Here is a 17,105-nt window from a genome sequence, read left to right as displayed (position 1 = left end):
ATTTTTGCTTGATAGCCAATAGGTGGCACTAGTGCATTAGCCTGGATGCCAATGCGGCCCCTATGATGCTGACAGCCTATTACTTTTTCTTTTAAGCCATGTTTTACCGTAGGCTAAACTGACATGCATACCTTTAAAAAAAAGCTTGATTGTCATTACTCACTGGTTTTAAAGAGATAATTTAGGGATAAATTGCATACATTAGGCCTATTTATTATGCGCACTGATATTCCGCGGCAGGTTCACGTAGATACAACATCAAAGGCTTTATTGCGTTATACACACCATCAGCAGCTACGCCTTGCAAATGTCAAGGCGTTGCAGAAAGAGGGAGATCAAGTGAGCTACACGACACACAGTCAAGTGGTAAGTAAACCAGCTTCTCATTTTTGGTAATGCAAGTCGGGAAAATCTCCAGCCCTACTTTTGGTACTGCTTCTGCAAAGTGATGATGTCTCTGCGTGCTGGACTTATAAAGTGATTTTTTCTTCAGCTAACAAGTTCCCACAAGTGCCTCACGGAGAGGTTTCAGTCGCCACGGGTTTCCGAAGAAGGCAGTTGCGCGCAAAGGGGCATCATGAAGGACCAAAGCTGTACTGATGAAATTACACAAATCTTCCAAGAGGCTCCGTCGGCGAGACAAGCTCTATTGGACAACTACGACAACCTGATGAAGGTAGCTGAATACTGCGAGAGCAACTACCTGCAGGTGAGATGGAAGTTTAGTGCAGACATCGCATAGATAATGTATAACTAGGTCAGTGTTAGGACACTGCCTAAGTTATACCGTAGCTAGTAGACATGCCATAGCCTATCAATTACTTGTACAGTTGAGAACAAATAGCCTACAGTACCGTTAACTTCACAGCAACGAGAGTAGGCTATTCAAATCTAGGCCGACATCGATCCGTCAAAATAGTGAAAGGGAATGGTTTCTCTTTCACCTCATTCCATAACACAACTGTTATCACACAGCATATCCAATATGAAAAAATAATATACATTTCAACATAAGCTATATATCCAAGAGTATGTGGACACCCCTTCAAATTAGTGGATTCGCATATTTCAGCCACACCCGTTGCTGACAGGTGTATAAAATCGAGCACACAGCCATGCAATCCCCATAGACAAACATTGGCAGTAGAATGCCCTTACTAAAGATCTCAGTGACTTTCAACGTGGCACTGTCATAAGATGCACCCTTTCCAACAAGTCAGTTCTGTCAAATTTCTGCCCTGCTAGAGCTGCCCCGGTCAACTGTAAGTGCTGTTATTGTGAATTGGAAACCCACAGGTGCCAGTTATATTAACTGTAACTCAGTAACATTTTTAAATTGTTGCATGCAGCATTTATATTTTTGTTCAGCACACATTAAGAAACATTCCTGTCAAAGAAAGAGGAACAGATTAGTTTACGTAGTCAGAAGTACTCATACTTGTTTTGAAAGCTTACAAAATTGACAAGGAGCATTTCTGTGCTTGTATTCTAATCTAGTGTGCACCCTGGGAGAGTTACGCTGCTGGATTGTGCATTGTCAAGATGAGCAGGAAGAAGTGCACTTCCGGTGACATCCATCTCCTTCAAATATTTCAGTGTAAAGAGCGTGTTTTATGGTGAAGAGAAACACAATTGAGTGCATCCTAATTGGCTGTGTCTGCGTGTGACGTGTGCCTCTATCGGCATTTGAGTCTGAGAGAGAAATAGTGTTAATCTGAGCACGGCAAGTAACACAGGAAGTCTCTGTGCATCTGCGTGTTGGAAGTGAGCATGTACTGTATATGTGCTCATTTCTATGTGAGTGTGAAGGAGTGCACATGTAAGGGTAGGCTCTACTTCCTCATGCTCTATGGCAGGCGTGTGCAGCCTGTTGTCAACCAAGTTGTTAGGTGATGCTCTAAATACTGTAGGTAGCCTGCTGGAACCTGTCTGATCGCAACACAGCAAAATGGACAGTGTTACCTAGTGTTGACTTCTCAGTATAACATTTCTAGGGTTGATTCAGGAGTGAAATGAACTCTCGGTGGTGTAAAAGAACCCCAGTGTTGATGTTACGAACCAGTGTTGAGTGTGAGTTATGATTTGATTTCCCAGCATGCTCTGCTGCAGCTCGATTTTTTTGGGGGGGATTGCCTTTAATATCTGTGTTTTTGCATGTTCATTTCTTGATTTATTAATCTTGTGCTACACAAAGATAAATAGCATACATTTTTCTAAACTAATCCAATCACTGAAATAGTTGTTCCAGTTTAAATGGTTTAGGTAGTCTCCTTTTATTAATGTTCCTAACCCTGGCAGTCATTCTTAATGCAGGTTGCAGGTGAATAAAAAGTCCAACTGTTGGCTGTTCTAACTCTGGCTGGATTCCAATAGGAATTACATATCACTTTGCAAGCCAGCATAATGTGACTTGCAGGCCTGATGTGGCCTGTAAACCAGTAGGTTCATAACACCACTGTTTTGAGGTAAAACATGGCCATCAAAGTAAGTCCTTATGATATTCTGAATTTAATTTACATTTACATTTAAGTCATTTAGCAGACGCTCTTATCCAGAGCGACTTACAAATTGGTGCATTCACCTTATGATATCCAGTGGAACAACCACTTTACAATAGTGCATCTAAATCTTTTAAGGGGGGGGGGGGGGGTTTAGAAGGATTACTTTATCCTATCCTAGGTATTCCTTAAAGAGGTGGGGTTTCAGGTGTCTCCGGAAGGTGGTGATTGACTCCGCTGTCCTGGCGTCGTGAGGGAGCTTGTTCCACCATTGGGGTGCCAGAGCAGCGAACAGTTTTGACTGGGCTGAGCGGGAACTGTGCTTCCTCAGAGGTAGGGGGGCCAGCAGGCCAGAGGTGGATGAACGCAGTGCCCTTGTTTGGGTGTAGGGCCTGATCAGAGCCTGAAGGTATGGAGGTGCCGTTCCCTTCACAGCTCCGTAGGCAATCACCATGGTCTTGTAGCGGATGCGAGCTTCAACTGGAAGCCAGTGGAGAGAGCGGAGGAGCGGGGTGACGTGAGAGAACTTGGGAAGGTTGAACACCAGACGGGCTGCGGCGTTCTGGATGAGTTGTAGGGGTTTAATGGCACAGGCAGGGAGCCCAGCCAACAGCGAGTTGCAGTAATCCAGACGGGAGATGACAAGTGCCTGGATTAGGACCTGCGCCTGTATTGTCATAAACAGTTTAACAGTAGGAACTCAGTGAAGTCCACAGGACTAAGAATGAACGAATTTAACGATCATGTCTCTGTCACTAACAAATACAGTCATTACATCGGCTGATGTAAAAAGGGCTTTATAAATACATTTGATTGATATAACACAGAAATTATATTGGGGTCATGGCTTAGAATGACTTATTTTTGGGTAGAAGTTTTGTATCAATTTAAGGGGGATACCTAGTCAGTTGTACAACTGAATGCCTTAAACTGAAATGTGTCTTCTGCATTTAACCCAACCCCTCTGAATCAGAGAGGTGCGGGGGGCTGCCTTAATCAACATCTTCAGGACCCAGGGAACAGTGGGTTAACTGCCTTGCTCAGGACGACAGATTTTTACCTTGTCAGCTCAGGGATTCGATCCAGCATTTAACACCGGAGAAATTGCTGTGTACATTCACCACAAAATGAAATAGAATTGTGAACGCAGCGATCAGGCTGTTTTTTCCAGGCTAGTAAATAGGTGCTTTCCCTGGCTATCTAAAAAAGCGTAATGTGTTCAGCACTGAGCTGTCGAAGACTGTGTGTGTATTTTGATTGTATGGAAGAATTAGAACAGGAAGGCATTCTACTGTGTGAGGAGGAAGTGAGAGGTCTTATTTCACTGCTATTCTCAGACACGTCAACAGAATCATATGACATATAACTCTGAAAAATGTCATCTCACATTGTCAATGTCAAAATCAGATGCTATTATTATCATGATTGTTATGATCCCCAAGTTATCATTCTCTATTGTTTGGTATTTGTGACATGAGCATCCTTTTTTCTATGACTGTCTGTCTCCCCATGTCTCTCTCTCGCTCTCTGTCTCTCTCTTTCTCTCCCTCCCTCTTTCTTTCTTTCTCTCCCTCCCGTTAGGCAGGTGCGGATGCGGTCAAGGCCCTGGAGGAGACTAAGAACTTTACCACCCAGTCTCTGGCCAGTGTGGCCTACCAGATCAGCACCCTGGCCTCCAACGTCCTCAAGCTGCTAGACGCACAGAACTCCCAGCTCAGACACATGGAGTCTTCTGTCAACCTCATCGGACAGGTAGAGCAGAGGGGGTTACTAGAATGTCTCCATACACACTTGTGTATTAGGCCCCGATTCAGTTTCAGGAAGAGAACACAAGCATGTGTATGTTAGCATTAGTGGTGGTTGGTGCCGTTTAAGGTAAGGGAGGACGATTTATTTTAATTTTTTTATGAGCATGGCATTATTTCTATTACAGCATATTGGATGACTGTCATTCATATTCCATTCACCCAGCTCAATGTAACATCGATAGGTTTAGGCTACTACATGATACTCGAATTCTACCTATACGCATCATGAGGTTGCTACAACTTAGCCTATGAATGAAAGTGTACAACGTAACAGGTCGAGAGAAATTTGAGTAGTCAAGGTGACAGACATTGATACATTCAATACCGCCTTGCACACTCTTGCCTGCATCTAGCTAATCTAGGGTGTAATCATTAGTCCAACAGTTGCAAACAAGAGTTTCTATAGGACAAATTCAGGAATCTTTATACCCATTTAGTTACGTTTGCTTCCGTTTACGAAATGTTTTTCAACAGAATCGGCGGAATGACTACACCCCTGATCACACAAACACTGTTCACTTTCATAGCAGTCACACACAAACAGCATGATCACTTCTCTCTTTGTATAGTCTTTCCCGCATCTACGCAACCTCCTCCTCTCACATTTTCCCTTTGCTTGTGGACTTCAGTGCAATACACATCAGCTGTCATCAGAAGCCAAACCTTCTTATCATAACTGCTAACCGCTAAACACAGCCTACATCGTCATCACCAAATTATCATAGTCAACATACCTACTAGAACTAACACGTTAGTAAACCTGCTACAGTCATGCACTACAGTGTACAGTCAGCAGCAAGCAGTTTAGCACTTACACTGGCAAGCCCCGGTGGCAAAACATTTATATAAAAAAAAAGCTTACCTTGACTTGGAAGAGTTCTAGTGTTGGATAGCCATAGCCAGCTAACTAACATAGCATCCCTCTCTGTTTGAGCTGGTTGTTTGAGTAGGCTAAACTAGCTAGCTGCATTTGCTAGCTAAGTAAGTGAAAGTGAAAAAAACGACAATTAAATATAGCTAGCTCTTTCTCTCTCTCTTGCTTCTCATTCATTTTTGAAGAAATGAATTTGTTCAAAACTGTTCAACTATTGTTTTTCTCTCATTGAGTCACCTACTCAGCACATTTTATGCACTGCAGTGTTAGCAAGCTGTATCTTATGCTTTCAGTACTAGACATTCTCTGATCCTTTGATTGGGTGGATAACATGTCAGTTCATGCTGCAAGAGCTCTGATAGGTAGGAAGCCGTCCTCTGGAAGTTGTCATAATTACTGTGTAAGTCTATTGAAGGGGGTGAGAACCACGAGCCTTCTTAGGTTTTGTATTGAAGTCAATGTACGCAGAGCAGGACGGAAGCTAGCTGTCCTCTGGCTACACCATGGTGCTACCCTACAGAGTGTTGTTGAGGCTACTGTAGACCTTGATTGCAAAACAGTGTGTTTTAATCAATTATTTGGTGACGTGAATACATTTAGCATAGTTTTATCTAAAAAGGATAACTTTTTTTGGTGTTTCACTATTTTTATTTTTATCAAATTCACTTAGGAGGATGGTCCTCCCCTTCCTCTTCTGAGGAGCCTCCACTTGTTAGCATAAATGTACAGTTAACTTTGCTAAAAAGGAAGGTTTGCTTGCTTGAACCCAGGTTTTAGAATGAGGAGGCCCATCAGAGGTAGTGACTGGACTGAAGGGGCACAAAAAAGGAAATTTGATTTCATGAGTCAACCCTCCGTCCGGGTTGATGCGTTGTTGCACCTAGATCAGCAGGGTTCTCTGAGTGTCAATGGGACCCACTGTGCCACTTTTCTTTATTCCTTTCCCCCTCCCTCTCTTCCTCCTTTTCCTCTAGCCCTCCTTATCCTCTACCCCTCCTTATCCTCTACCCTTCTACCCCTCCCTGCCCACACCCCCTTTTTCTTCTTTCCCTCTATCCCCTACCCATCCCACCATCCCTTCCTTCCTCCCTCATCTCCTTACCCCTGGTGCTCAGTATATGAAAGCTGCAGGGTCTGCCTCTCCGCTGATCTGGGCTGGTTTCCAGGGACTTTGGGGACCCTGGCCTTCTTCCATGCTGAATTCTCCATCCCCAGTACAACGCGTGCCCCCCCCAGCTTACTCTCTTACACCAGCCCAACTGTCCCCCGCTGCCCCCCTCCACTTCTCTGTAGCTCTACTGTTCCCCTCCCCTCCCCCTCTCTGTAGCCCACTGTCCCCAAAGTTGGCACAGACCCCAGGCATTCCTGCATGTTCTGCGCCCAGCAATATCATACAGAACCAGGTCACCTGAGGAGGGGGTTGGGGGTGGAGGGGTGAGTGGGTTGAGGGACTACAGGGTGAAATTTGACCTTCAACACAGAGCATCATTGGGGCTGGGATGGCATGAAAGACCCCAATGTTCTCTGTTCTGAGCGTTCCTTCCTGCTAACCTCTGATTGATGTCCTCCATTGTCTACTGGCACCCATGAAGGGTCCCTAACAACTGTATACTAAATGATAGGGCTCACTTGAAAGAGGGTTTGAGATTATTACCACTTTCGTTTATGAGCTATATTGAGCTAATGATGATGTCAGAGAAAGGGTACCATGCTATTCCATCCTGTATGGTTTATTTTGTATTTTGGAAAAACGTACGTTTTACCAGAGGGAAGGAATTAAGAATAGCACATGTTTATCTGTAGTTAAAAAAAAAAAATCAGTTTAACTGTTATTGGTTCAAACCCTGATGGCAACATCGTCTGCCTCTTGTCTTGCAGACAGTGGACATGCACAGAGAGAAGGTGGCCCGGAGAGAGATAGGGGCTTTCACCACAGCCAAGAGGGTTCCCCGCAGTCACAAAATAATCCCCCCGGCAACAGGCAAGGAGCCCAAACCCAAGTACACCCGTAGTCCCATCACCTACTCTGACCTGGACACACTGGGGCATGGCATGAAGGTGAAACTGAGTTTTCAAGTTCAAGTGCAATTACATGTTTTACCTAACATTCCCATGACATTAAAAAGGTCAAAGGTTCAAATAAATACTTTCCCTGCAAGTGTCTTACTATACAGCTACAAAACTGTACAATACTGTATGTTGCAATCAACATTCAATAGTAATGTTGGAAATTACTGATGTGGAAATGTAATTACTCTTTGGTGAAAACTACTTTTTAAAACCTGGGTTGTGTCACCAGGGTACTATGGTTGGAGACAAAGGCTCTGTAGGTTTCCTTAGCTCTCAAGACAAGCCTTTCAGATGCAGCTGGGCAGCAGCCATTCTTTTTTTTACCACCATGCCTCTAGTCTACACCACATCCAGTTAGAGAGGAGCAGCTTGTTGCGTAAGGCTGACCTCGATTAGCACACACGCACACACACACACACACACACACACACACACACACACACACACACACACACACACACACACACACACAGAACAAGCAGCCAGCCAGCCACTGTGCACCGTGGGAAAATGGCTAGACACACTAATTAGTGCTGCCAAGGCTCAGCCGCTTCATTGATGCTCCAACACAATTCACTCATCTACAACACACACACACACACACATAAACTACCTCTGCTTTTTCACTCTGTTCTCCCTTTGTCTCTCTCTCTCTCTTTCTCTCTCTCTATCTATCTATCTATTGCTCGGTCTCACCGCATTCCCACAGGATTCTGGTAAGCTGATGTTGAAAGCAGGGTCATCAAAACGCAAACATGGCAGCACCATCAGGTATGACGCTGACACTGCTGACTCCATGTGATTGCTCTGCTCTCACACTGCCAGTCTAACTGTAACTGTTTCACTTCCTGTAAAAGTCAGTCAGACAGGAAGCCTAGTTTCCGCACATCCTCTATGCTCAGTGGTCCACAAAAACCCTTTATTCAACTTTTGTTCAAGACCAGAAACATCAGCAAAATAAATATTTAAAATAATTTGTGTGAGCTGTGGGTAGGATCGGGGAATGTATTCATGGCTAACCACACCTCCTGTCCAATCATGTTTGTTGTGTTCATTCAGTCGGGGATTGAATGCCATTCAGCCAGAGGGAGATTTACTGTGGACAGGACAGAGCGATTACAGAGCTTTCACGTTGTGATTATGCCAAAAACAAACCAGGAAGTATAGAAGTCAAATGTGCGGGTATCATTTGCACTGAGTAGCATATTTAAACTGTTTCGTGAGAGAAGCGAACAACATCTCTCAGTCAATGTGCACGAGTGCGATTTGAAGCTTTCTGCATGTTTCTCACTATTTATGAGTTGATAGAGCTGGTCTGTGTGAATCCAAGTGTCAGCATTTGTGATAATACTATGTGACGCTTAGGGCTGTCTGTGTGTTTTCAGCAGGAGCACTTCCAGAGCACCCCCAGAGCCTGTCCAGTGTCCCATAGCCCCCTCTCTGTCTCGAGGGGCGTCCCTCACCTCTCTCAATGATCGCTCCATTGGGTAAAAAACACTTACTGGAAACACTGTTTTACTGTACACACGTAAGCTTTGACACTTACTACTAAATACTCCATTCCATACGAGTACTCAGACACCTCAGTTAAGTGTGGTGCTTCAGGATTTGTATATTTTGTGTGTAGAGTAGGCTGTAGAATATCTCCACCCAGACATGGAAATATACCTCCAGCTTACTTTGACGTTGCCCTCCCCCTCCTGTAACAGGTCCAGCTTCGGCAAGGCCGTGCCTCCCCCCGTGGTCCCCAGCTGGCCCGCGTCACCTGACTCTGACATCATCACCACCCTGCTGGAGGAGGCCCCGCCCCCACCACCGCCCCTGTCTCTGATGGAGGATGGTGACGCCTCCATGACAGCTGCGGCCCCTCCTCCTCCTCCCTTGGCGCCTCCTGCCTCCTCTCTGGATGTCCCTCCTCCCCCTCCTCTGCCCCCCACCACCACAACCAGCGCCCCTGAACCTGGCCATACCAGCCTAGCCTGCATCCCCCCTCCCCTTGCCCCACCCCCACTGGAGACTGGTAAGTGTCTGAATAACACTTTATCATGAATTTTATAAATTTGAATAAACTATTTGTAACTAGTGTACATACTATTAGTAATTGACTGTAAACGTACTGTATGAGTAACGAAAGTACATTAACATGTCTTAAATTGAATATCACACTCAATATCAAACATCTAGGTGGAAAATATCGCTTGTTTTTGTGTTTCCCACACTGTGAGACAGCTTTAGCACACTGCACAGCACAGTGTAGGAGAGGAAATGAGAACACGTTTTGTGCAGACAGACACCCAGAGACATGCACATGCTGACACATCTAGAGGCAGGAAACCAGGAACAACCAGCCTTGTGCCTACACTGTGATACTAAGAAATAAATACTTATTTTTTTTAACTTAGTTGCATGATTGTGTTACTGATTTCACACGGTATGAAATGATGAATATCAACTTAATCAGATGAATGAAGCAGATATTCTTCAATTAATATACTCTTTTCTTAGTGGCTGAAGAGAACGGCTTCCCGCCCCCAATGCCACCACCATCTGACGAGCATCTCCCTCCACCAGCCAGTGAGGGCCTGGAGCTCCCTGACCCGCCCCCTCCACCGAGTGATGAAGTGGATGAAGGTAAAAGGAGCGGGTTGGTTTGGTGCACCACCCAGCCCTAAATGTGTCACCCTGCACTTTTAATGGTCCTTCAACAAGTGGTGAAAGGACTCTTGAATGAGACCTCACATCCATTTCTAATGCCGCAAAGGATCTGATTTGTTGAAATGTTGTTATCTGTTTGTTTAGTTTAGTTGTCTGTCTGGGGTTTGTTTGTTTGTCTGTCTGTCTATGCAGAGCATGCTCGCTGATGCCGATCTTTGGTGTTTTCCTGTCCTTATCTCTGTTATTAGACTTTCTCTCTCTCTGTGTCTGTCTGCTTCATCTTGACCTTTGACCTGTGACCTGTCTCTCTCCGGCTCAGCTCTGCAGCCCAGGCGGTCTCGTGTACGTCGTCACCCCCCCAGCTCGCGCTCCATGTCCCTCAGGGTCCGCACGGGCCCTAGCTCTCGCTCGCTCTACACTCGCTCACTCTTCCTACCAACCATCCAATCACGTAAGGCCACTTTGGCAACCCCCCCCCCCCCCCCCCCCCAGCCCAGGTCCTGCCCCCAGCTGGTGTCCAGTGTGGCCTCATGACTTAGTATTAATATACCAATCATTAGTTCATGAGGAGCTGAACATGGCTAATGTGAAACTGGTTTAATATTACACCACCATTGTTTAGTCTTTTGGTGCATGATGAAAATTCAAGCCTTGCTTAAGCAATAGTGTTAGCTTTCATATTAGTGCTAGCATTAGCATTTGGGCTGTCATTGTAAGTAACAATTTGTTCTTAACTGACTTGCGTAGTTAAATAAAGGTTCAATAAATAAATAGATTCAGATAAATGTGGCGTCCCCTCTGAAGACCCATTTTGGTTGATCTGATGTAACCTTTCTCCATCACCCATTCCTACCTCTCCCTCTGTGACCTCACCGGTCAGTCATGATCCCTCCTCCCCCTTCATACCCTCCTCCTCTCGCCCCTCCCGTGTCGCTGAGCCCACTGTCCAGCCTGCCCGCCCGCCTGGATCACCTGGGTAAGTGGAGACTGTGTGAGACCTCAATACACCCTCCAGGCCACGGGGAGGGGGGTGGACTTCTGTCCAAATGACTGCATCACTGCTAATGCTGCTGCTGCTATTGCTGTTGAGTCTACAGTGTTGGGAGGTAAAGCCACGGGCAGATTCTGTCCTCTAAAAGTCCGTCAGACACTGGGTTGGTAACGTCTTTGTTTTGTCCTTGATCGATAAGATGGCTTATGTTTTTCATTATAACAGATAACACATTATGTGGAGATAATAGTTTCAAAGAAGCTAGGCACTGTAAATGGATTTAAAGAGTCCTCGGAACAAGTTATACACTGTAGATTTGATACACTTTGGAACAAGAATTACTTGTTTGGGAAGTGGTGCAGCCTATCAGTTTGGGTTTATATGCCTTTTTGCCCAATCCTGTAGATCTGGTGATCCCAGCCCCGCCTCCTCCACCTTTTACCGACAGTGTGGGTGGCTTTGATGACGTCATGCCACCCCTACCTCCCCCTGCTGATTATGACACGACTGGCCCTACAGACTTTTTAGAGAAAGGTATGATAGTGCTCCATGCATATTCACCAATGGATAAACTACTAAATGCTGTCATGGCCCAAATTGCGTGCAGTACTTATTCAATGTCTGACCAAGTAATACCATTAAAATTTGGCCTGTGTTTGTGTTGTGTCTTGGTTGTCTCATTGCAATTCACTTTCCCTCCCAGTGGTGGCGCTGTACAGCTACAACTCAGGGAAGCCTGGAGACCTGGTGTTCCAGGAGGGAGAAGTCATGTACCTGATCAAGAGGAACGAAGACGGCTGGTGTGAGGGACTGCTCAACGGAGTAGAGGGATTCTTCCCTGGGAACTACGTTGATTCCTTCACCAACTAAGTTTATTAGACCACTTAAAGGTAGACTCAGCGATAGGACGTATATGCAGAAAGTAAACAGCATAGTGGGTCAAGTTCCGCTACAACTAAGAGTTTTGAAGCCCGAGGCTCAACTTGTCCTCTGTTTTGGTCTTGTGGCTACCCTGTTGAAAAAGCGTCAAGCGAACCCGTGCACATGCGCAGATACTGTGTGTGACAGTGTGAGAGCGGAGTCGCGCGTCTCGCTTATCGCAGTATCTGCAGTGCTGCTCGTGGCAATGTCGTTTCGCTTAGTCTACCTTTTAATATGAAGAGGGAAAGTAGGCTCTGTCCACAAACAACCCCTAACCCTATACCCTAGGTCTACCTAGGCACTTTATGTTGATCAGGAAAGAATTGGACTGGTGTAAACATACCTATTCACATCATTGGTATAAGCAATAACTATTGTAGCTTTACCTGTCCCTTTGATAGGCCAGATGCAATTTCAATCATATTGCCTCTCTGGTATCGAGTTTGGGGCTGGTGGTTGTTGGGTTTGTTTCTTGATGGGGATGTAGTCAACTATTAGCTTTGTAGAAAGACCTCTACTGCCTCTAGGCCATAGTAATATGAACGGAAAATAAGGCAATATTTACACTTGGAATGATGACAGGACTCTGAAATATAGCCCCTATATAGTGCGAGGGGCTAGTTATATATTACCAAGAGGGTCACTAGGTAGGACGACTTAATATCTGCTCTCTTTCAACCAAGACTAGATCAAATATAAAAGTCAGCTTGCTTATTAACCATGAAGGTAGTGAATACTTGGAAAATGCTTTGCAAGTTATACAATAACTCTATGTCCCATTCAGTATTGTTTTACAAGTACTGTAGTACCAGTATATGAGCTAGTTTGGCCTTACTGTTGTGCTCAGAAGGACAAGCCCTGAACGCTGCATAATGATGTGGTAAAGCTGCTTCCGTTTTTTTGTCAATGGGACCAGCCACTGTTTGCTGCTGCAGTTTTTGGCTCTGCAGGATGATATTGGTCACTTAATTAGACTTGCACTAATATATTTTCTAATATTCAAACTGAGATGAAATAATATATGGATTATAGGAAAAAATATTTGTATGAATTCTGTTACGAGGTGAAAATATTTTACTGTAGTGATGTCATGAGATTGAAAAATGTCAAAGTGATTTTAAACTTGTTAATGTTGCCAGTTAGTTTCATTTTGATATTTAGTATATCCTTTTAGATTGAACAATGTTTCATTTACATGTCTTTCAATAAATGCTTAGCTTTTCCAAATAAACTTTCTCAAATTCTCATGCTAATCTAGAAAAAAAGGTGACTACTGTACTACTGTGCATGAAGAGCGTTAAGAGGAGTAACAAAACCAAGTCCATATCATGTTGTTGTCTAAAACGTGCCCCGATAGGTCTTATTCTAATGCTAAGACAACATGATACAGTGACTTTACCATTGTGTTTGGCATCATCATGGCCACCTCAGCTCAGGTGCTGTGCCTTTTAAACAGCAAAGGGTTGCTATAAACCTGCCACCTTAACCCTCAGTTCAATAGCACGCCCGTTGCCAGATAAGACACACATTCACACAGACATTACAGTACACATACACTCAGGTCTTCTATATTCACACACACACAGTACACATAGGTTCAGGTCCTTATTGATTTCCGTTGAAGTCCCAGGTTCACTGAAGCGGCTGCTGGCTTTAAGGTAAGACGAAGTTCATTTGGATTTATATATTTGGATTTATATGTTTACGTACAGTATAATATGACTATAGGTCAACAGAACGTTGTTGGTATGAATGTATGATACATATTTACTCTGACAGACTGAATTGAATAGATTCTTCTTGGTGTTGACTCTGTGTTGTACACACTGACTATATGGTTAAGTATGCTATTCTTTGGAAGCTTTCAGTCCACTTCCACTTGTGGTTTTTATCTACTTGTGATTTTATCAATCTGTGGACTTATTAACATGATATACTATCACCTGTGAGTGCTTCTCGATCAAAAGACAGACAGCCATAAACAACCTATTATATAAACATAACACAGCTTTACAGTAGAATGTCGATACTAACTGTACCTTGATACTGACCAATTGAGGGTGACAGAAGTTTATATTACATTTTCGTTGCAACGCTCTTTGTTTGAAATTGCAACTAGTCTCTGGTAGCTGAGATTTGGTTTGGGGTGTTGAGATTGCATTGCAACAAAACTCAGTTCTGGTTCTTTTCTATCTGAGTGTGGCAAAGGTACTATTTCCTGAGTCATGTTTATGACCGTTGTGGAAAAACATGATTTCACATGTGATGATATCTCAGATGAAGTTTCACGTATCCAGAGTTTCAAGTTCATTGGTGTCCATATCATCAACAAGCTATCATGGTCCAAACACACCAAGACAGTTGTGAAGAGGGCACAACAACACTGTACCCCCGAACATTTCTTTAACACTTTATTTTGGTTACTACATGATTCCATATGTGTTATTTCATAGTTTTGATGTTTTTGCTATTATTCTACAATGGAGAAAATTGTCAAAATAAAGAAAAACCCTTGAATGAGCAGGTGTGTCCAAACTGTATATATATTTTTTTATTCAGTTTTTTTCAGGGGGTGCTACAGCACCCTCAGCACCCCTACTTCCCGAGGCTATGTCTGTTTCAAGACGTCCACTATCATCCCCGTGCCCAAGAATGAGAAATTAACTGAACTGAATGACTATCGACCCTTAGCACTCACTTCCGTCATCATGAAGTGCTTCGATAGGCTATTCAAAGACCACATCACCTCCTCCCTCCAGACACACTCGACCCTGTCCAATTCGCCTACCGCCCCGACGTCCACAGACGAACATCGTTGATTATTTGATTGGGAGGACGAAAAGGGATGTCAAACTATGGTGTTGTGTTTGTTCTTGCAGGTTTCTACTGAGGTGCAGGTGTTAACTTCACAAGATGCCGATACGCGAGGCTTTTTACTTTTTAGAGTAAGAGTCCCATTCCTGTCCACATTCATATCGGTCTAGGACACACACGCACAAACACAAACTGAAATAGACTTTGCCTGTGTCTGGTCATGTGCTCCTACAGCGATGAGAAATTCACAAACCAATTGCATTATCTTCCCTTAGAGTCTTCATGCCGTTGATCACATTTGGCATCACCATCATCTGCTGCACAGCCTTTTGTAAGGCCTTCCACCGGGCCCGCGAGGAGCAACTGGACCGGGAGGAGAGACGAGACAGGCCCTCCATCTATGTCATTCCCTTCCCCACAGTATCTCATGACAACGAAGACATCCACAGGCCTCCTCGCTACAGCACCTCAGAGTTCTACAGCCCACCTCCTGCCTACAATGAGGTAATAGTCCATCCTAAACATGAGGTGCAAATTGTACCGTTCAGTAGGGTTTACAACTTTACAATACAATTTCATTCACACTTTTTGGGTTAAACACTGTACTGTATTGTAAGTGTTTTTTAATCTCAATGTGTCTAATCGATTCATCCAATCTCATTTTGTCTAGGTGGAGATGAAGCCAGACTTTATCCACCCAGAGCTTCCTCCAGCCTACTCTGAGGTCTCCAACACACCTGTTTTCCCCCTGCAACCTGTCTCGGCGTCTCCTGAACCCCACTCCCAACCATAGGACCGTACCTCCTTAGGAAGCCTGCGAGGGGGAGGCCTGAGGCCACAGACTAGGGGATAAATTACACAGAATATGGGACATACTGTATGTGGAGTGGGCATTCTGAAGCTGGATATGTATACCACAGAGACTTGGTCCTTGGGATTGTTGAATGGGGATGTGAGGTGGAAAGTTTGGGGACCATAAGGAAAAGCAAGTGTTTGGACATCTATGAAAGTGTGTACTGTAAAGCAGAAGTTGGGGACAAGAGATTGAATGGGGTTGCGTAGTAGCTATAGCTACCAATCTGTACATACCAGTGTGTAAATATTAATTAAATCTTTCAAATTTTATTTTTCAAGGTGTTACTCAGAATAGTTTATTAATATTATTATGTATCAGTGTCATGGAACTTGTTGTGTAATAATGGTAAATAGTGTCTGTTTTCGTTATCAAAGATTCAATCTGTCCTATATTGGTCATGTCTGATCCTGTAACACATCGTCCGTGCTCTTTGGCCAGATAGGTTACATAACAGCCCTACCCAGGAAGCTGTTCTGTAAAACACTGGTAAGATATTGAACAGACAAACTGATAAAAATGTACTATGTCATGGACATGACAGTTTTTGGCATTCCTCTCGGTTATAAATATGTTATTTCCTCTTACTCCAGTTGCCCAATCATATATCCTTACATGAATAGGAACAAGTCTTTGGCTGATGATGTATAGTGTATTAAGTGATAGTAAAATAGTAACCGCTTCACTTAATGCCCCCTTGCCTATGACTGTAAACTATGATCAAAACATATATGGCCCATCTCTGTCATTCATTATCTAAGATTAGACCAGAGGTTGAGCAGTTGTTACTGAGATGCCTCAATGCTACTAACCCAACACTGTTTTGCTTTATGAACATCATGAATAATACTAGCCTTTTGCAAATACAGACTGGGATTGAAACATGGGTCTCTAGTGTGCTTGTGGACTGTGTTAGCCCGATGAGCTAAAGCCTAGGCATTAACTTGGGGAACTAATATTTGTCTTCAGGACAGGTGTCAGTGCAAAGTTACTCACTCATCACGTGAGTGTGATTCATCAGCTTTTATATAGTATACAGTGCATTCGGAAAGAATTCAGACCCCTTGACTTTTTCCACATTTTGTTACGTTACAGCCTTATTCTAACATGGATTAAATAAAACAATGTCCCCATCAATCTACACACAATACTCCATAATGACAAAGTGAAACAGGTTTTTAGAAATGTTTGCAAATGTATTAAAAATAAAAAAACAGGAATACCTTATTTACATAAGTATTCAGACCTTTTGCTATGAGACTCTAAATTGAGCACAGCTGCATCCTGTTTCCATTGGTCATCCTTGAGATGTGGCTACAATTTGATTGGAGTCCACCTGTGGTAAATTCAATTGATTGGACATGATTTAGAAAGGCAAACACCTGTCTTTATAAGGTACCACAGTTGACAGTGCATGTCGGAGCAAAAACCAAGCCATGAGGTCGAAGGAATTGTCCGTAGAGCTCCGAGAAAGGATTATTTACATTTACATTTACATTTAAGTCATTTAGCAGACGCTCTTATCCAGAGCGACTTACAAATTGGTGCATTCACCTTATGATATCCAGTGGAACAACCACTTTACAATAGTGCATCTAAATCTTTTAAGGGGGGGGGGGGG

The 17,105-nt window shown here is 43.7% G+C and overlaps 1 protein-coding gene across 5 annotated transcripts; it reads left to right on the top strand.

Moving 5' to 3' along the window:
• Positions 1-99: 99 nt before the first annotated feature.
• On the top strand, positions 100-16,370 carry LOC106607465 (ABI gene family member 3). 5 transcript variants are annotated; one of them, XM_014204443.3, is made up of 15 exons: positions 100-366; positions 494-709; positions 4,080-4,250; positions 7,059-7,238; positions 7,960-8,021; positions 8,639-8,737; positions 8,960-9,270; positions 9,756-9,881; positions 10,225-10,356; positions 10,786-10,881; positions 11,302-11,430; positions 11,600-13,475; positions 14,697-14,762; positions 14,907-15,135; positions 15,302-16,370. In XM_014204443.3, exons 1-12 carry the CDS (start codon positions 217-219, stop codon positions 11,764-11,766), a joined length of 1,839 nt encoding a protein of 612 aa, XP_014059918.1. In that variant the 5' UTR covers positions 100-216; the 3' UTR covers positions 11,767-13,475; positions 14,697-14,762; positions 14,907-15,135; positions 15,302-16,370. The 5 variants fall into 5 exon arrangements, with proteins under 5 accessions (XP_014059918.1, XP_014059917.1, XP_014059920.1 ...); XM_014204442.3 differs by having other exon boundaries at positions 8,636-8,737; XM_045720632.2 differs by lacking the exon at positions 100-366 and having other exon boundaries at positions 378-709; positions 8,636-8,737.
• The last annotated feature ends 735 nt before the right edge of the window (positions 16,371-17,105 follow it).

Source organism: Salmo salar, chromosome 06 (genome assembly GCF_965601325.2).
Source record: "Salmo salar chromosome 06, fSalSal1, whole genome shotgun sequence".
Classification (NCBI taxonomy): domain Eukaryota; kingdom Metazoa; phylum Chordata; class Actinopteri; order Salmoniformes; family Salmonidae; genus Salmo; species Salmo salar.
Note: the sequence above shows the minus strand (reverse complement) of the source record. Positions and strands in the feature narration are given on the sequence as shown.

Coding starts and splice junctions, on each gene's coding strand:
- LOC106607465 (XM_014204442.3), top strand. CDS start 217: ATGCGCACTGATATTCCGCGGCAGGTTCACGTAGATACAACATCAAAG. Junction 710..4,079: donor GCGAGAGCAACTACCTGCAG/GTGAGATGGAAG, acceptor CCCTCCCGTTAG/GCAGGTGCGGATGCGGTCAA. Junction 4,251..7,058: donor CTGTCAACCTCATCGGACAG/GTAGAGCAGAGG, acceptor CTTGTCTTGCAG/ACAGTGGACATGCACAGAGA.